Source organism: Suillus fuscotomentosus (genome assembly GCF_016647785.1).
Source record: "Suillus fuscotomentosus strain FC203 chromosome Unknown F5891scaffold_155, whole genome shotgun sequence".
Classification (NCBI taxonomy): domain Eukaryota; kingdom Fungi; phylum Basidiomycota; class Agaricomycetes; order Boletales; family Suillaceae; genus Suillus; species Suillus fuscotomentosus.
Genome location: NW_024539667.1, coordinates 57,881 through 73,766, shown reverse-complemented (window position 1 = coordinate 73,766; position 15,886 = coordinate 57,881). Strand labels below are relative to the sequence as shown.

The 15,886-nt window shown below is 48.7% G+C and overlaps 5 protein-coding genes across 5 annotated transcripts; 2 read left to right on the top strand and 3 right to left on the bottom strand.

The window, feature by feature from the left end:
* Positions 1 to 1,839: 1,839 nt before the first annotated feature.
* Positions 1,840 to 3,991, top strand: F5891DRAFT_1073370 (uncharacterized protein). The gene is made up of 5 exons (XM_041363333.1): positions 1,840 to 2,211; positions 2,269 to 2,907; positions 2,954 to 3,093; positions 3,147 to 3,721; positions 3,786 to 3,991. The coding sequence occupies exons 1-5, from the start codon at positions 2,035 to 2,037 to the stop codon at positions 3,914 to 3,916; spliced, it is 1,662 nt and encodes a 553-aa protein (XP_041217531.1). The 5' UTR covers positions 1,840 to 2,034; the 3' UTR covers positions 3,917 to 3,991.
* F5891DRAFT_1073367 (uncharacterized protein) lies at positions 3,992 to 5,938 on the bottom strand. Its single transcript, XM_041363332.1, has 4 exons — positions 5,904 to 5,938; positions 5,766 to 5,836; positions 5,439 to 5,696; positions 3,992 to 5,385 (listed from the first exon to the last, which is right to left on the bottom strand). The coding sequence occupies exons 3-4, from the start codon at positions 5,634 to 5,636 to the stop codon at positions 4,057 to 4,059; spliced, it is 1,527 nt and encodes a 508-aa protein (XP_041217530.1). The 5' UTR covers positions 5,637 to 5,696; positions 5,766 to 5,836; positions 5,904 to 5,938; the 3' UTR covers positions 3,992 to 4,056.
* A 2,958-nt stretch (positions 5,939 to 8,896) lies between these two features.
* On the bottom strand, positions 8,897 to 11,064 carry F5891DRAFT_1073349 (Glc-6-P isomerase). The gene is made up of 5 exons (XM_041363331.1): positions 10,924 to 11,064; positions 9,748 to 10,859; positions 9,306 to 9,693; positions 9,164 to 9,255; positions 8,897 to 9,106 (listed from the first exon to the last, which is right to left on the bottom strand). The coding sequence occupies exons 1-5, from the start codon at positions 10,943 to 10,945 to the stop codon at positions 9,062 to 9,064; spliced, it is 1,659 nt and encodes a 552-aa protein (XP_041217529.1). The 5' UTR covers positions 10,946 to 11,064; the 3' UTR covers positions 8,897 to 9,061.
* Positions 11,065 to 13,086: 2,022 nt separating this feature from the next.
* Positions 13,087 to 13,873, bottom strand: F5891DRAFT_1073338 (putative ubiquitin-like modifier). The gene is made up of 5 exons (XM_041363330.1): positions 13,673 to 13,873; positions 13,476 to 13,612; positions 13,367 to 13,429; positions 13,280 to 13,317; positions 13,087 to 13,222 (listed from the first exon to the last, which is right to left on the bottom strand). The coding sequence occupies exons 1-5, from the start codon at positions 13,797 to 13,799 to the stop codon at positions 13,201 to 13,203; spliced, it is 387 nt and encodes a 128-aa protein (XP_041217528.1). The 5' UTR covers positions 13,800 to 13,873; the 3' UTR covers positions 13,087 to 13,200.
* A 564-nt stretch (positions 13,874 to 14,437) lies between these two features.
* On the top strand, positions 14,438 to 15,852 carry F5891DRAFT_987330 (uncharacterized protein; the record flags this gene model as incomplete). Its single annotated transcript, XM_041377891.1, has 2 exons — positions 14,438 to 15,291; positions 15,342 to 15,852. The coding sequence occupies 2 exons, from the start codon at positions 14,438 to 14,440 to the stop codon at positions 15,850 to 15,852; spliced, it is 1,365 nt and encodes a 454-aa protein (XP_041217527.1).
* Between the last annotated feature and the right edge of the window lie 34 nt (positions 15,853 to 15,886).

The window sequence follows — 15,886 nt, the reverse complement described above, 5'->3', positions numbered from 1 at the left end:
AGCCCACAAGAGAAAAACATTGAAGCAAGTAGTCTAGAGGACCTCATGACTGGGACAACGACGACCAAAGAAAAATTCAAAGAAAAACCCGCAGCAGCTCACTGCTTCGTATGAAACTGCCCCAAGCCTACCACCTCCGCCTTGCATTCCTTGAGACATTTGTGTCCCCGGTACAGCCTGAAATTGACCTGGTTACGTTTCCATCGGGTGTCCTTGAGACACAGCCTGAGATCGACTTGCTTGCGTTGAACCGCCAGCCTCAGTGTCGTTGCCATTCGTATGGTGCATACCTGCTGCAGCCCATGTTGCGCAGGCCAATTCTGCTGCACTGGGATGGGAAATAAAACTTCCCTGCAAATATTAAAGGGGCGATAGAAATTAGTCACGTTTTTCTTGCAACCGACAGCTACTTCAATAGTACCTACAGAGATTCCTGCTGGAAATAAGTTGAAATTCTAACGATGGGGCTGCAGCGGTATTGATTGTATTGTGGCGTGTTTGGAGGTCGAGTGTTAAAATGCACGAACCGAGCAAATGAAGCCAACGAAGGGAAGGCAATGAGAGACTGTGGGACTAGTAGGCTCAGTGTTGGTATCGGCGTCCAAGAAGTCCTTGCCATATACCAGTGTCAGAATTGCAACAGCCAAGAAACGAAAGAACATACTGACATATCTCGCCAACCCTCTGTTGACGTGCTGCCAGTGCTTGGAGACCTGACTAACGTGCAAAATCTGATGTGACGAATAAGCAAGCGAGTAGGGTGTTCACAACTGATACAGCCACCGAAAGGGAAGTGCAGACGACTTGCCTTGATTTTTCCATCAGGTTTTACATTGTTCTAATTCGCACTCTGAAAGACAACCGAAACCCACTTTGAAAAGACACTGATGAGTAAATGCACCCACATGAATCATGATCATCGCCTGCATGTTTGAGCGCTGCATCAACGCTCCATATATGTAGAATATTTGCAAGAGTTAGTCTCCGACTGGCTGATTGGTTTTGAGATCCCGAATGCGAACCCAGTAGTCACGTGAAACAAGATGACTTTCATCAGGAGAAAGGCAGAGGGTGCCGACAGCATTGACATGACCCTCAAAAACAACAAGCTCCTTCCCATCAATTGACCGCTATTTTCGTATGGTGCGATTGTTTGACGTGGAGAAAATGTGTACGCTGTCCTAAGTGTCCTTGGACCAACACAATGGCATGGCTGCATCTTCATCTATATGAGCAGCTCGCCATCCTTTGACCATACGCAGATCACCTTATCTTCTCCGTTGGTCGTAAATCTGTCCCTTTGTAGAGAGTAGACAGCGTAAACACTCATGGCCAGTCTATGTCCAGTGTCGGTGGTACTATCTGTCGGCTAGTATCCAGATTCCAGCGTTGTATAGTGCCGTCTCGTGATCTACTTGCCATCTCCCGGGACATTGTGTTGATGTGCTTGAATCGGCCATGACGTTGACAAATAGAGTTTTTAATCGCTGCTGTCTATACAAATGCATTGACAAAGTCCGACCCCCTTACAGATATGACTCCGACTCAACATGGTCAAAATGTCGTTTCTTCTTGTTTTTGATGACCGTTTTGAGGTCATAAACGGTCTACGTCCACGCAACGATGACTGAGAAAATATTATTACGGCAAGGATCATCGCCTAAGACAAAGCAGTTGAATTTGTACATCTGACTTTGAGAACAGGAGTAATATAATGGTGACCACAATGAGTGCTCAGAGCGCATTCGGCTGCTGCCTGGCATGGAAATGGGGTAAATCACGTGATCGAAGTATAGACCAGTTGCCGCGCGCGGCGCAAGTTTTCAATTTCAGGAATCAGCCTGAGGAAGATCAATTCGTCACGACTCACCAGGACTTACTCCAGGACTTTGTTGAAGACATTATTACCAGCTCAGCACTCAGCTATCATCTTGATAATCTCAATGCATAATGCGTAATGCTTGATCAGTGCCACGATCACTTACGACTAGTCATTGTATAGCGCTATAGCACTTGCCAATTTTCGCTATACATATGGCTATGGCACCCTCAGTTCAGCGACCGAGATTCAATCCTTCAAATTCATCAGGTGTCAGTGATGTCCACCGGCTTCATCATGACGTACCGTCGCTGTGCAATTCAGATCCCAATCCTTTGCACTTTAGATTCCAGTCGTTGGTTAGCTGTCCTGCAGATGTCCCGCTTGAATTGGTGCGCAGTCTACGGGCTATGTTGTTTTAGTTTTGTTGATCTGATTCACTCCAACAGTTCGAGGCGGCTGTTTCACAATTGATTCATCACCCAGAGTACAATTCGACATTGATCTTGCGCTCAGAGACCATCTCAGACTCTGATACCACCATCCCAACGTCTGCTCCATGTCTGGATGGATACCACGCTGTACGCAATGTTCATCGCAAGCTGCTACCGCGTAGGCCGGGTAGAGACTCAGGACTAGAGCAGCACTGTACGCTTTACGCCTTCGAAACCGGTGAATTTGCGGGCCTTCCGTCCATGTTGGTCCTTACACCACTTGTACCCGAAGGAGAGAGCCTGCCCTACTATCATCCTACGGTGTCACATCTTGCTTTCCGGTTCATCCCTTCCAGCATCACCACAACTTCAGATTCAGCTTCTGCACAATCGGCACTGCGCATTGAAGTTATTCCACTCCCAGGCACGCCTACCGACCCCAACAGTCGCCTCTACCGTACGGCACTTGCACTCCTTGACACACTCCACCGTTACCTTTGGGGTGCATTCACTCATTATCAGAAGCGCGTACAACACGATGTCCTCATACCCCGAGAAATATATCAAGACGTATATCTCAAAATGCGTGAGCGCCATAAAGGGATAGTAAACACATGGAGGGAGACCACCGATCCCTTGAAGCATGTGTTCGAGGTGTGGATGCCTTCTATATAAAGTTGATATCAGCTCATTTGCCTAGGACATTGGCATCGCAACATTTCTTATGCTTTTCTGGAAGGACATGTTTGCTGCTTCAGTTGATTTAGCCGACATGAAGGAGCTGGATGATTCACGATGGACATCCTGGCCTCGTCCATCTGGAGGCTTCCTCGATCTTGGGTGGGTGTGCCTGCAGCATTATCTATTTTTTTCGTCTCATCATCTTTATGCAGCTGTGGCAATGGCTTGTTGACACATATTCTCTCGGCTGAGGGCTATTCGGGATACGGTATCGATCTCCGCGCACGGACTTCCTGGGCACATTACCCCAACTCGTCACGGGCAGCCTTAAAGGTGCACGCACTTGACCCCACTCAATTTCTTTCCCCAGACAACAGCAACGATGAAGAGAAATCCCTTTGGGAGCCCGGAGCATTCCTCATCGGAAACCACGCAGACGAATTAACACCATGGCTTCCTGTACTGGCAACACTCACGGGTGCGAGTGGGTACCTCTCCATACCCTGCTGTGCATGGATGTTTGATGAGAGGTTTACTCGCTCGTCTGCGGCGTCAGCGCTTGATTTCTCTGACAATGAATCGCTTGACGCTGCCGCTGGTGTGGTGTCAAGCGAGGCCGAGGATGAAGCTATCTTCATTTCCAGCCTCGGTATGGGCGCTGAGGGCACACACAAGTCTCAATACTCGGCCTATCGCATATGGCTTGCGCGTTTGAGCCGGTGGTTGGGCTGGAAGATTGAGTGCGACACGCTCCGCATACCTAGCACGCGCAATTGGGCGATTGTAGGTGGGTGTTGCATTTCCTCGGATTCTTAATCTAGTCAAGCTCACGGTTTGAATTCGGTGGGTAGGTCGTGAAAGGCTTCCGGGAGACCAGAGGATTTATGTAGATCGAGCGAGAAGGATTGTGGAGGACGTTGCACGTAGAGGGACATTCAAGGCACGGACTCCAGAAGGGAAAGCACATGACAGGGCGTCATGACATTAGCTACCCATTTGGACAGCATTTTCTCAGACCAAGATAATAACGAACTACTATTGTAATAAGCTATATGAATAGTGATCTTACACATGTCCAGTGGGAATAGGTACAAAGTAAGAACAAACACCGATGTCCCAAAGTCATCGATACGTCAATGCAAATGGCGGATCCTCACGTTCTTCGCTCATCCTCCTACATTCTTCCAGCAGTGCCCTCAGTTCTGATAAACCCACTCCACCCGGTCTGGCCGGCTCCTCATCGTCCGTATAAGAGTACTCATTGTCTTCCAGAAATTCATCTTCCTCAACCTCATCCTCGTCCTCTTCCTCATACTCTTGAGGTAATGTACCCAATAGTGCACCTGTGCAGTCCTCCAGACGGACACTCTTGCTTTCGCACATCCCTGCCCACCTCTCCCAGCGCTCCATCCCACTCCCTTGCGGCCCGTCCGCACGCTCTAGGTCCGTGAGCACTGTCGGACTCAACACGCGCACTCGTTCGAGTCGAGGGAAACTGGTTTTAGTGAGCGCTGCAAAATTCTTGTCATTCGTACGCTGCACAAGGAGAGCGCTAAGAGGGTCAGGGGTGGCATAAGCGCTAGCAAGGCCCACTCCGAACGCGAAAAGCAATCCATGGAGCCCGATGTGTGCGATGTGCTCATGGGGACGATTGGTGAAAACGATGGATCCATCTCCTGTGTCAGCATTCTGTGCGATAGGTGGTATCTTCCAGTCAAGATTGAAAGAGAAAGCGGTGAGGAGAGGGCATAGGTCTAATATTGTGCGGATATCAAGTGCTGGGATGCAATCAAGGTCAAGGAAGAGCAGGCTGGTACCATGGGTGCCGAGGAAGGGTAGGACATCGGGAACGTCTTCACGTTTGTTGCCAAAATCAAAGGAAAAGCTGCGTAGAAGAGGGAGGCTCCAGCCACTGGCTTGTTCGATGAACTCGGCAGAGTAACCACGCAGGATGAGCTGCTGAAGATTCGGGAGGTGGAGCTTAACATCTTGTGCGCTTCCTAAGGTGAGCATGTCACAATCCTTGAGTGGTGCATCGAACTCGACGGCAAGGGAAACGAGGAGTGGGAGGGCATCTAATGCCCATATGACCTTTGGAAGGAGTTCGGCAGGGACGTGCCAATGAGCAGTGCGCAAGTTCTTGCAATGGGTACCCAGCGTGTCTGCAATGGAACCAAATGCCCTTGATAGAGGCCAATCGACAATGAAAATCTCTAGGTTGGGAGTCTGGGTGAGTACAGCTGTGAGGGCGGCTTCGAAATCGTCGAGGGAGGGACCGCGTTCGTAGAGAAAATGGGTAATATGCAAACGGCGTGTCCACCACCCTAGCGAGGGATTGGAAGTGAGAAGGACAGTAAGAGAGCGGAGCTTCGAAGGGTCATTGAAGAATAAATAGCGGACGAGGAACTCGAGGCCGAGACAACGCCATGATCGGCACGTTGATATGATCGACTATCACAGGATTACAATGAGAAATGGGTGTCTATTTTTGTAACGCGACACACCTTCTTGGTAGCATAGCTCCTGCGCTGGACCATGTTGATCAAGTCGCGAGGCGTCCTTAGTTGCCAATCCGTAACCAGAGAACGTGCCCAAGAAGACTGGGTCATGGATGTTGGAAGGCCGGGATAAAATATCGTGTCCTCATCCGCGGCCAGACCAAAGATATGTGACCATAGTTCCGGAGGTAACGATTGAGCCATTGTCCTCGATCGTGGTGAAACGAAGATGGTCGTTCCTTCTATCTTATGGATTCAGCTAGCCTGCGTGAATCGTGGGTATATCTCGTCAATGTTTCGACTACTGACGAATGTTTGAATTGTGATACCTACCTAGCTGTGCTTTATAAAATGATTTCTAACCTGACGCGGTTTATCGCGTCTCCATGAGATGATTTGAACTTCTGCGCGATGCTTATATAAGCACAAACTCACGTAGAACACCAACTCGAGTCTCGACCTAGGCCTCACCGTTCATACGTACATGTTCTAGTGCAACACTCAGGCACGTACCTGCAGCGGTTTTCTCTCTCATAACAAGCTTTTCTACTATTTGGTAGGAACTCAGGAATCCGGGTAAAGCCGCCCGCAGTTCATTCAAAGCTGAACAATTCAAGCTCGCCTTTCTCGAAGGACAATCCCGATGTGGAAGCAGTACTAGCCTGTTGAGTCGATCGCGTGTGGTGGAAGTTATATTTGGACGGCGCGAATGAAGTACTTTGACGGTATGCACAAACAGTACTAGTACTAGTCTAGTGTGGCACCATTGAAAAGCAGCCTGAACTTTCCAGCAGAACCGTCGATATTGCAACTCGAAAATATACCTTTTTATTTTTCAGCGGATGAGCCTTGATCACGAGATCCACTGAGGGACTCTTTTGCTTCAAGGCGACTTAGAGGTCAAAAAGAAACTGATAAGCTGTAGTGAACACAATGACGTAGAAGATGCTTGGCTCGGAGTCCGTGGTATGGCCCATGCAACATAGCAGCGTGTTGCCAGGCTGAGCTCATCAAGGGGTCGTATTTGTCATGACAGTTGGAGTCGCTTAGTCTCGGCAGCAGCCTGGTGTCAGAAAGTCCATCAAAGATGGAAGATGCGATGATGATAAGGTAGGGGAAGACACAGCACGTCGCGGCGCATGACTTTCTTTATCTCCACATCACACGCGGTTTTTGCACAGAGTCAGCGATCAAGCTAAGTCAATGTGGTAATTGTGCGGCCTTTCTCGTTTCGCGGTGTTCAAGCTTTCTGCCAGGCCTATACTTAGTCGTATAGTACTACTGCTTTCCAGGCCCAAACATATCCCAAAATATTTTCTGATTCAAGCCTAAAGCCCGGGGTCCGTCTTCTTCGTGTTACTGCGCATAATCGATTAATCATTGATGCCTCTCTCGAAAAGCGCCGGATAGCGGTATATCTAGCACGCATCATGAATGTGCTGCGATCAGTAGACATCCGATTTCGCGACTCACTGATATCAACTTCCTGAATATGTCCGATTCGTGGCCGACAATCAAATTGTTTCGCTTTTACAGCTATTTTGCAGGTTCGTGAAGACCAAGTCAGATGGTGTTGGTGATATCTCACTCTATCTTTGACGGCGATTTTGCAGTTGCATCCTTTGCTGTCCTGATATATGAATGGGGTAAGCAATATGGTACTTATTGAACGTATTGTTGATGACCTTATGGCGTTCACCAGTACTGACGTTCGGACAAGAGGTAGGCTGGTTTCGACGCCCTGAAAGCCATCTCACTGAGAATGGTTTTACAGATCGAACTGGTATGGGTGAGCAAAGGTTCTAGCAGATCTGGGACAATCGGATAATAGAATCAATGCGGGGCAGACGAAACGCTGGTCCCTGATGACTATCTTATATATGAGCGTAAGTTATCTTATAAGCATTACTTGGCAAGATGTGCTGATACCAAAACAAAACAGCTGCGTTGCACTGGAATAATATCCACTATGTATGTGCGTGGGGCTGACAAGGTGGCCCGGTACTAATCAGCCATATCTCGCAATCAGTTCTACCGTGCTGTGTATGTCTCAAAAGTATACTAGAACGTTTTTTTGACCGGTACTATGCAGGGACTCTCCCATCGGTCTCGCTGACGGATACAGTAAGTATTCTGCAGCAATTACTACCATTCCCTCCAACTAAATATACTTCTACATAGAGGTTAGTGAAAGCTTCGACCAGCTTGTTGCTTTAACAAATATAACAACTGCACAGCTGTAGGTTTTCTGGAAGTACGGAAGCTCGTTACTCAAATTTTCAGGCACTATCCTTTGGGACTTACAAACCTGGATATCTGTATTTGCAAATGCCGTGCTGGGAGGTGAGCCATTCAACCGCATCAACAATTAGCAATATGAAGTCGAACTAAATATTATTCTAGTCATCATCATCATCCGGTTACATGCCATGTATGAGCGGTCCAGAAAGATACTCGTCTTTCTCGTTGTATTCCTTCTCGCTGCCACCATCACATTCGCAGTGATTAACGGAAGTAGCGGTGTTTCAGGGGGTAAGCTTTATGAATCACCTAAACACAGTAGTCTAATCAAACATCAGAGGAGACTGTTTTCTACGGAATCCATCAGTGCAATCCTACTGGAGGCAGTTCAAATCTGGGAACCGATGCATGGGGTATAGCCACTGCATGGGAGCTTACCACACTGTTTCTCGCAGTCTGGATTGTTGTAAAACACCTCCGTGAACTGAAACAGCCATTGGCGAAATCGACCCTTGGGACCTATTTCAGGGTGTTGATCGAAACACATGTATTATACTTCATAGCGTGAGCTTATGATCAGAATGTCATTGTATTTCCTCGCTGAAATCTTGCACGTACCAGATATGCTGCTGTAGCTTGCTTGAACCTCGGTAGTCTCTCTCCAAGCATCGGGGTACGCGATCCGCAGCTGACATCTACGTCTGACTGGTCCTCATTATTCGTACAGGATCCCTTGGGAGTTGATATCTATTATGGCATTCTTCAACTTGCCCAGGTCATGCAGATGTTTATACTGGGACCACGCCTCATCCTCAGCATTCGAGAATATCACGCCGAGGAGATGACGCAATCAGACGAAAGAACTGATACGAGTACAATGGTTTTCCAGGAACTCACACAGAAGTCGACTGGCTCATGTGTGTAACAGAGAAAACACCGCAGGTTATTCGCATTTGCAATGCGCTCTGTAGGGAATATAATTCGTTGGAATTTCGTTATTCATTTGGTGTTTTGAAATAGAGAAGCCTCATAGTCTCGGGCAAACCAATATTACATTACATTAGAATGATGTGACCTATCTCGCTGCTCGCAACGTGATGATCCTGCATGCGGGTTGCGAATTGATCGACATTGCCCGCGGGGCGGTGTCCGTCAATGAGACAAATCATTGACAGATCGAATGATACGGTGTCAACGCGACATCGTGGTGCAGGATTTCTGCGGTCATTCTGTGTTTGAAGCCGAGGCCTCTCTTATCTCGAAGTGTTTTGAAATTGTGCTAAGATTACACTCCTGTTTAACTATAGCTACTGTTATCAAGAATCGGCAAAAATACCTCGGTGCTATTTTACAGTCTACTCGCGAAATTACAGCCTTGGGATTACAATTCATTCCTTTCGGTGCTTTTGGTAGTAGTGAATAAGACCAGTAGTCTGTAGGCCGTTTTTGCCTTAGCTAGAAAGTAAAGCGTAGTGAAAAGATGAACGCACCGAACTGTCGTGGCCAGTCACATCGGACGGGTCATTCAGCTGCGACAAAATGTTCTTTGCAAGAACTTTTCCAAGTTCGACACCCATTTGATCTACAAAAACCATGAGCGAACGAGAAAGCGAGAACCGGGAACATCCCTACCGAAAGAATTGATACCCCAGATGACACCCTGGGTGAAGATCTTGTGCTCATACAACGCGATGAGCGCACCGAGGGTTCTTGGGGTCATCAACGGGAACAAGATACTGTTGCTAGGGCGGTTTCCCTCGAATACTTTGCTCTTCACGAGCGCCTCGCTTGCACCACTGCCAAGTTCCTTGCGCACCTCCTGCTCTGTCTTACCAAATGCAAGCGCTTCAGGCTGGGCGAAATAGTTGGAAAGTAAAATACGGTGGTGCTTGGAATTGGCGATGGGGTTGTGACTTGTGGCAGGGGCGAGGAAATCTGCGGGAATGAGTTTCGTGCCCTGGTGCACTAGCTGATAAAACGAATGTTGTCCGTTAGTGCCTGCGGCACCCCAGATGATAGGCTGCGTGTACGATCATGTCAGTTTCTGTCACGCAGATGGGTCTATTGCACCTACCCCTGTCTGGTAGTCCACACGTTGACCACCCTTGGTAACGAACTTTCCGTTGGACTCCATGTCTCCTTGCTGGAAGTAATCAGCGAATTTGTGGAGGTATTGGTCGTATGGTAGGAGTGCATGAGTCTGGGCACCATAGAAATCGTTGTACCAGATGCCGATAACAGCCATGAGCACGGGAAGGTTTTTCTCGAGGGGAGTCTCTTTGAAATGCTTATCCATACCGTGGGCACCCTTCAGGAGCTGCTCGAAGTTATCATAGCCAATATAGATGGCAATGGACAAGCCTATGGCACTCCACAAGCTGTAGCGCCCACCAACCCAGTCCCAGAAGGCGAACATGTTTGCTTTGTCAATGCCAAACTCAGTGACAGCCTTTGTGTTCGTGCTGAGGGCGACGAAGTGCTTTGCAACGTGGGCCTTGTCCTTGGCTGCCGCCAAGAACCAATCGCGAGCGGATTCGGCATTGGTGATAGTTTCTTGGGTGGTAAACGTTTTGGAAGCGATGATGAAGAGGGTGCGCTCGGGGTCACAGAGTCTGAGAGTCTCAGCGATGTGGGTTCCGTCAATGTTAGAGACGAAGTGGGCGGTCAAGTCACGTTTCGCGTATGGCTTGAGCCCCTCAGTGACCATAACTGGTCCGAGATCAGAACCGCCGATACCGATGTTGACAATCGTGTTGATTGTCTTGCCAGTGTAGCCCTTCCATGAACCACTCCGAATTGCTTCGGAGAACTCCTTCATGTGTGCGAGCACGGCAGCGACCTCATCAACACCAGCCTCCTGGATCTTGAAATCATCGAAGTTGCGGAGAGCAACATGAAGGACGGCGCGATCTTCTGATGTATTGATGTGCTCTCCGGCAAACATCTTGTCGCGGTAGTTCTCGAGCTCTGCCTCGCGAGCAAGAGATAGGAGTGTATCTAAGATGGGTTGGGTAATGAGGTGTTTAGAGTAATCGAGCAAGAACGTCGTGTTCTTGTCGGTTGAGTCCACATATTCCTCGGAGAATTTTGAGAAACGATTGGGGTCCTGAGCGAACAGATCCTTCAGGATGAGCCTAGCATGCTGAGCGTCATATGTCTGCTGGAGCTTCTTCCAGGCACTGTACTCTGATTGCAGGATCACAGGTGAGGGGGACGCGGGATAAGATATTCGAAGTGTTGATGGACTTGCCTGAAGCTGGTCTTCCGCTCATGATGATGGTAGATTAAGAGAAAAGTATATCACAGATCTTGCTTGATCTCTCACATATGACGCCACTTTATATGCGTCAGTTGCCCTCAATACTACCCATTACATCGCAGCCGTGGGAACTTCTCGGGGCCGCCACGTTCTCATTGGCGGATCGCGCACAACCCTTAAACGTGCTTACAAACCACTCACAGACTGTTGGAAATGAGAGAAAATCCATCCCGTTTCTCGCTCACCAGTGCAAGCTACTGAGATGCTGTGACTTTTGTTGCTAGGATGATTTCGGCAAACGTCCCCCGGCTTACACGCTCGGACGTGAGCCACCTCGTGATAGCCACGGCACTGAGAACTCTGCAGTCCGAGCGTCTGGGTTCGTCGCATTTGAGACTTTTCGGGAGACTGACTACTGATCCAAAAACATCGACCATTTCAGGGCAGCACGATGATTGGGAACAATCAGAATCCCATGATTCGCTTGGAAGTTCAAACGTTCAAGACTTGACTCGAACTTTCTGAACAAGATGCACCCTGGGCCTTTCCTGACTGGCCATTGGCCAATAAGTTTGTTAGTCACATCAGATTCCGATTCGCGGTATGCCGCTGATTTTCCTCTCCGACAACCTGCACCAAACAACTCATAACAGGAAGAATACTTCGTGGACGGTGGGCAAATAAGCCGTTTGTTGTTGAGCGCTGAGTTCCAGAAGCCCTTGGCCAGCCGCATCAGTATTTGAATACGCGTGGGGAAATTGAGGTGTTTTAGTTACATGACCTCTCAAGATCTATATCATCTGAGAAGTGGACAGTCAGGAACCCATCTCTCACGCGATCCGCGTTACCACCATAAATATTCAGACTTCCGGACCGTCAAACTGAAGTCCACCGGCTAACTGGAGCCAATTCAGCCAACTGGTCGTACTGTTATACCGTGAATGTCATCACAGAAGTGATCAATCATAACACTTACTACGGCCTGCGAGTCGACGCAAATTAGAATTCAGAGATGCGTTCCTCGTCCTTTCCCCTTTAGTTCACGCTTTCATAACCTCCAGCATTGGTCAGTGTTGGTGCGACTTCCCGATATGTTTGAGACTAATATTTTCTCAGCATGATACGCTATCATCAAAGCCCTCAAGAGATGCCTTCATCTTCTGATCAAGTTAGAAGCGGGTCATTTATACTCGTTCCGATGGATCCTATCTATCGAGGAGATGACTATCCCGCTCCAGTGCTTGCGCCTGATGAAGCAACCACTGAATTCGTACCGACACAAGAAAACGGAAACCTTGGCCAGTACGCGCTGGTTGCGAAAGTGCCATTTGTGTGGGAAGGAAGAGCTACTCTTAGATTTGGGTCTGGCAGAGCTTGCAAATCTGGTGGTTTTACCGGCTGGCATGTAAGCTGTGTCCTTACGAATCAATATCATTCTCGTTCACAGCAATTAGTAAAACTCTTACTAAAGTCTCTATATGGAGCTCTACTGAGTTTCGCCAGGTTCTGCCCACCCCTAGCAGTCCCGTTCGGTGCCAATAACACACAGTGCGTCTCGGAAGGGGAAAAGCACTTGCACAGGTCATAGCGGTGCCTATCTGGTCTGCAACATAGAACCACTGTGGTACGTACTAAGACATCGGATGATCAGGGATAAAAGTAAGACATTTTGACATACCAACGCCATTCCCGTAACGATGCTCACTCTTTTCACTCTCTGGCATACTACCTGGTTGTGCACAGGAACAGATTCGGTCTTGACATCGACAATGAAAAGCTTTTTTCTGTTCGACCCAATTTCTACTATCTACCATCGATCCCTTTGCCTCTCTTGATCTCGTACCGCCCGTCGATCTGATCTTACACAGCGTGTTGCATTGGACGCCGTTGGATCGTCGACTATTAGGCATGGCTTCAGTTTCACTCATACATAATCGTTGATTATAATCGGATGATGTATGACATCGGACTCAACCCCTGTACCTCGTTATGCTTCCTCGGCGGATCTTCCCGAGGCAGAGGGTGATCAGACAGATGGAGCGTCTATCTGAGTTCAACAAGTTCCTGGATGCAGAGTGCTCAGAACCAGGCGAAGATATCTTGACCATGATACCGTGTCAATCACTACACCCTTCCAAGAGAGTTGCCCATAGGTTCTGGAACAGACATAACGAACGAAGAGTTTGTATTAACTTGTGACAAGTATAATGTTGAACGGTGACACAACTGTGCGAATATATATATATACACTGTTTAGCAAGAGTGTTGTTACCCCCATGCCGCCGTCGTACTAAACAGTATGCAATCGTATGAACACGCTGTGCACGCGAATTATCGGGAAACTAACCTGTAGTTGACTATCAGATGTCCTTCCGTAGCGAATGACTTTGATAGCCATCAGAAAATGTTCTGCGATAAGACCTAGACGCATTACCTTGTAGAGATTTGATACTGTGTCGTCGGGAGCGGGAGAAAATGCGAGATTGATGTATGTGAACTGGGACGAGTCAGTTCAACATCAAATGCAAGTCATCAATCCTAACCAGTGGATCTCCGGCTTTCCAGCCCAGCTCCTTCCTCAAAAACTGTATCACTGCCTGGAAACGGTTGGAGGCGGTAATCTTATAAAAGTTCTGCCTCATGATTGGTGCGTTACCGACCGCCTTGAAGCGAACCACCACTGCATATTGGATTTACCGATATAGACGCGCTCATCTAACACCAATGCTGCATCGCTGACCTTTAGATGGATCCTTCTTCTTGTAAGTATCCAATGCTTGGAGAGCTTCGGTTGCACTCTCGGACACGTCAGGTGTCCAGGGAAGGGCAGCTTGCCTGCCAGAGTCGTCTGGGCTTCCCGAAGCCATCGCGATGTACGCGCGAAGAGAGCTGAGCGTACAGGTGATAAAAGTTCGATTTGAAGCTGTAGTAACGTTTGAGTAACGTTGTGCTAAACGCAGCGACACTTTCAAGGTGTCCGAAAAAGGCAATTGGCCACCCGATTCCACAACAACTGTCTTCAAACCACGTACAGTACTACTAAGTAAACGTCAGAATGAAGGGTATTGATTGCTACTATCGAGAATAACTTCAGAAATCTGTATTCTACCTATCTCCAGTGGCATTCTCTACAACTATCTACAAGTTGTTTGACGAAATTTCAGAGTTTCAGCCTCGGCTGTTTCATCCTACATTGAGCGAATTCGGTTCCACTTTTGTGAAGATTCGCTGGAGGGGTGGATCCATACCGGAGACAGTCGTTCTGGCAGCAGTCACTACGGCGGCGCCGTCGAGTCGGTGAAACCAGATTTGTTGTGGACAAGAACATTTGTTTGTATGTGTTTATATGCATTGTTTTCGTGGTGTTGTTTCTACGACAAAGTGGACCGTGGTCGGTTTGAAACGTCGTAGCTTATCACTTCTTTCTTCCTAACCACCATCTTATCTCTTGCATAACTCTTCTTAGCGAAATCTTTTCCAACTCCATTGACTTTGATCTTGAGCCATGTCAAGCTATCAGATACTTGACTCATCACCCATCCGCATTCCCTCTGTTCACGATACGGAAGTTCATTCACGACCCATAAAACGCTCTGCATCTCTGGCATCACTGCCTACGCCTCCCAGAACACATCACAAGCGATCTCGTTCAAAAGCAGTGTCAGCGACCTCTAGACACGCGTCAGAGGAGAGTGGCAGCGCGTCAGAACTCGAGGACAACCTTGGTGGAAGCTATGCTGTTCGCATCGATCAACGACACAGCAAAAGTGAAGATGAAAGTAGCGGCGACAAGGATGCTCATGCGCTCATGGGAAGGAAAAAACGCCGAACCATGGACGTCCTTCCTGCGCATGACGAAGAAGAAGATAACGAGAACTCGTTCTGGACTGGTCGTAGTGGTGGCGTAGTGTCTCATGAGCGCAAAAAATCTTCTGCAGTAGAGGATTCGGAAGAGGACAAGTCACCTTCACCCGCACTGTTGAAGTATCGCGTACGTGAGCCCGTTTCGCCTCCTCCCTCCCGCCGAGCACCCCAAGTCCACCCTCGTGCATCATCAGTGCAGCGCTCGCGTTCGCCCCCACCTATACTTCTTCTACCAAAGCCACCCGTGACACCTCCCCGCAAACTCTTCCTTCGTGCGCTACCATCCCCCTCTGATTCTAAAGCCAAGAAAATATGGCCTACTCGAGACTCCCCTGACAATCCTTTCCTCGCTGGTGAGGGTGAAGCAGGCACATCTAATGCAAGCGGCTGGGAGAGCAGCGATGATGAATTGCCCGTCGGAGAAGCCCCGGAGCGTGCGAGCACGCCAACTCCAGCACCAGCGTTTGAGGAGAAGCCGACAATAACCTATGTCTTGTCAGTCTTCCTCGTCTTCAATGATATCTCCATACTGACCGCTTTGTTAGCCGAGGCCAAAAAGCGACATTCAATAACCCCCAATATCATCTTCCCCCTGAAGTGCTTGAGGCGTCTAAACTGCCGATCGATCATCCAGACTTTGAGGTGGCTGAGGCATGTCCACCCCGCCGGCTCTTTGCCAGCAAGCTTAAGCGCAAGCCTCGTGACCGCAGCCAAGACGTTTCTCCGATCGGCTCCTTTGGTGCCAAACGTGCGAAGGTTGAATATTTAGATGCCAGCGCATCGGAGGGTGAGAAAAGTACGGCCAGCACCGGCTCCCGCAAGAACGTAGTCTTCGCAGATGGGACTGAGCGGGAGCCTGTATTCTCCAAGCCTCAAGGCTCTGACAAAGGTGCTGAGCGCCTTGAGCTCCTGCAGCACGCTCGGGAGGAGCGCGAACGTAGGGAGAAAGACAGCAAACAACGCCTGGCTTCGAAGGAAGGCCTGCGCGCTGGGGCGTTTGTTGTGGAGAGGGACAATCCTGTCCGGCGGGCAATGGGCCCCGCACGTCATTCGTAGGTTGCCGGCGACATCGACAATCCTCATATCTTTC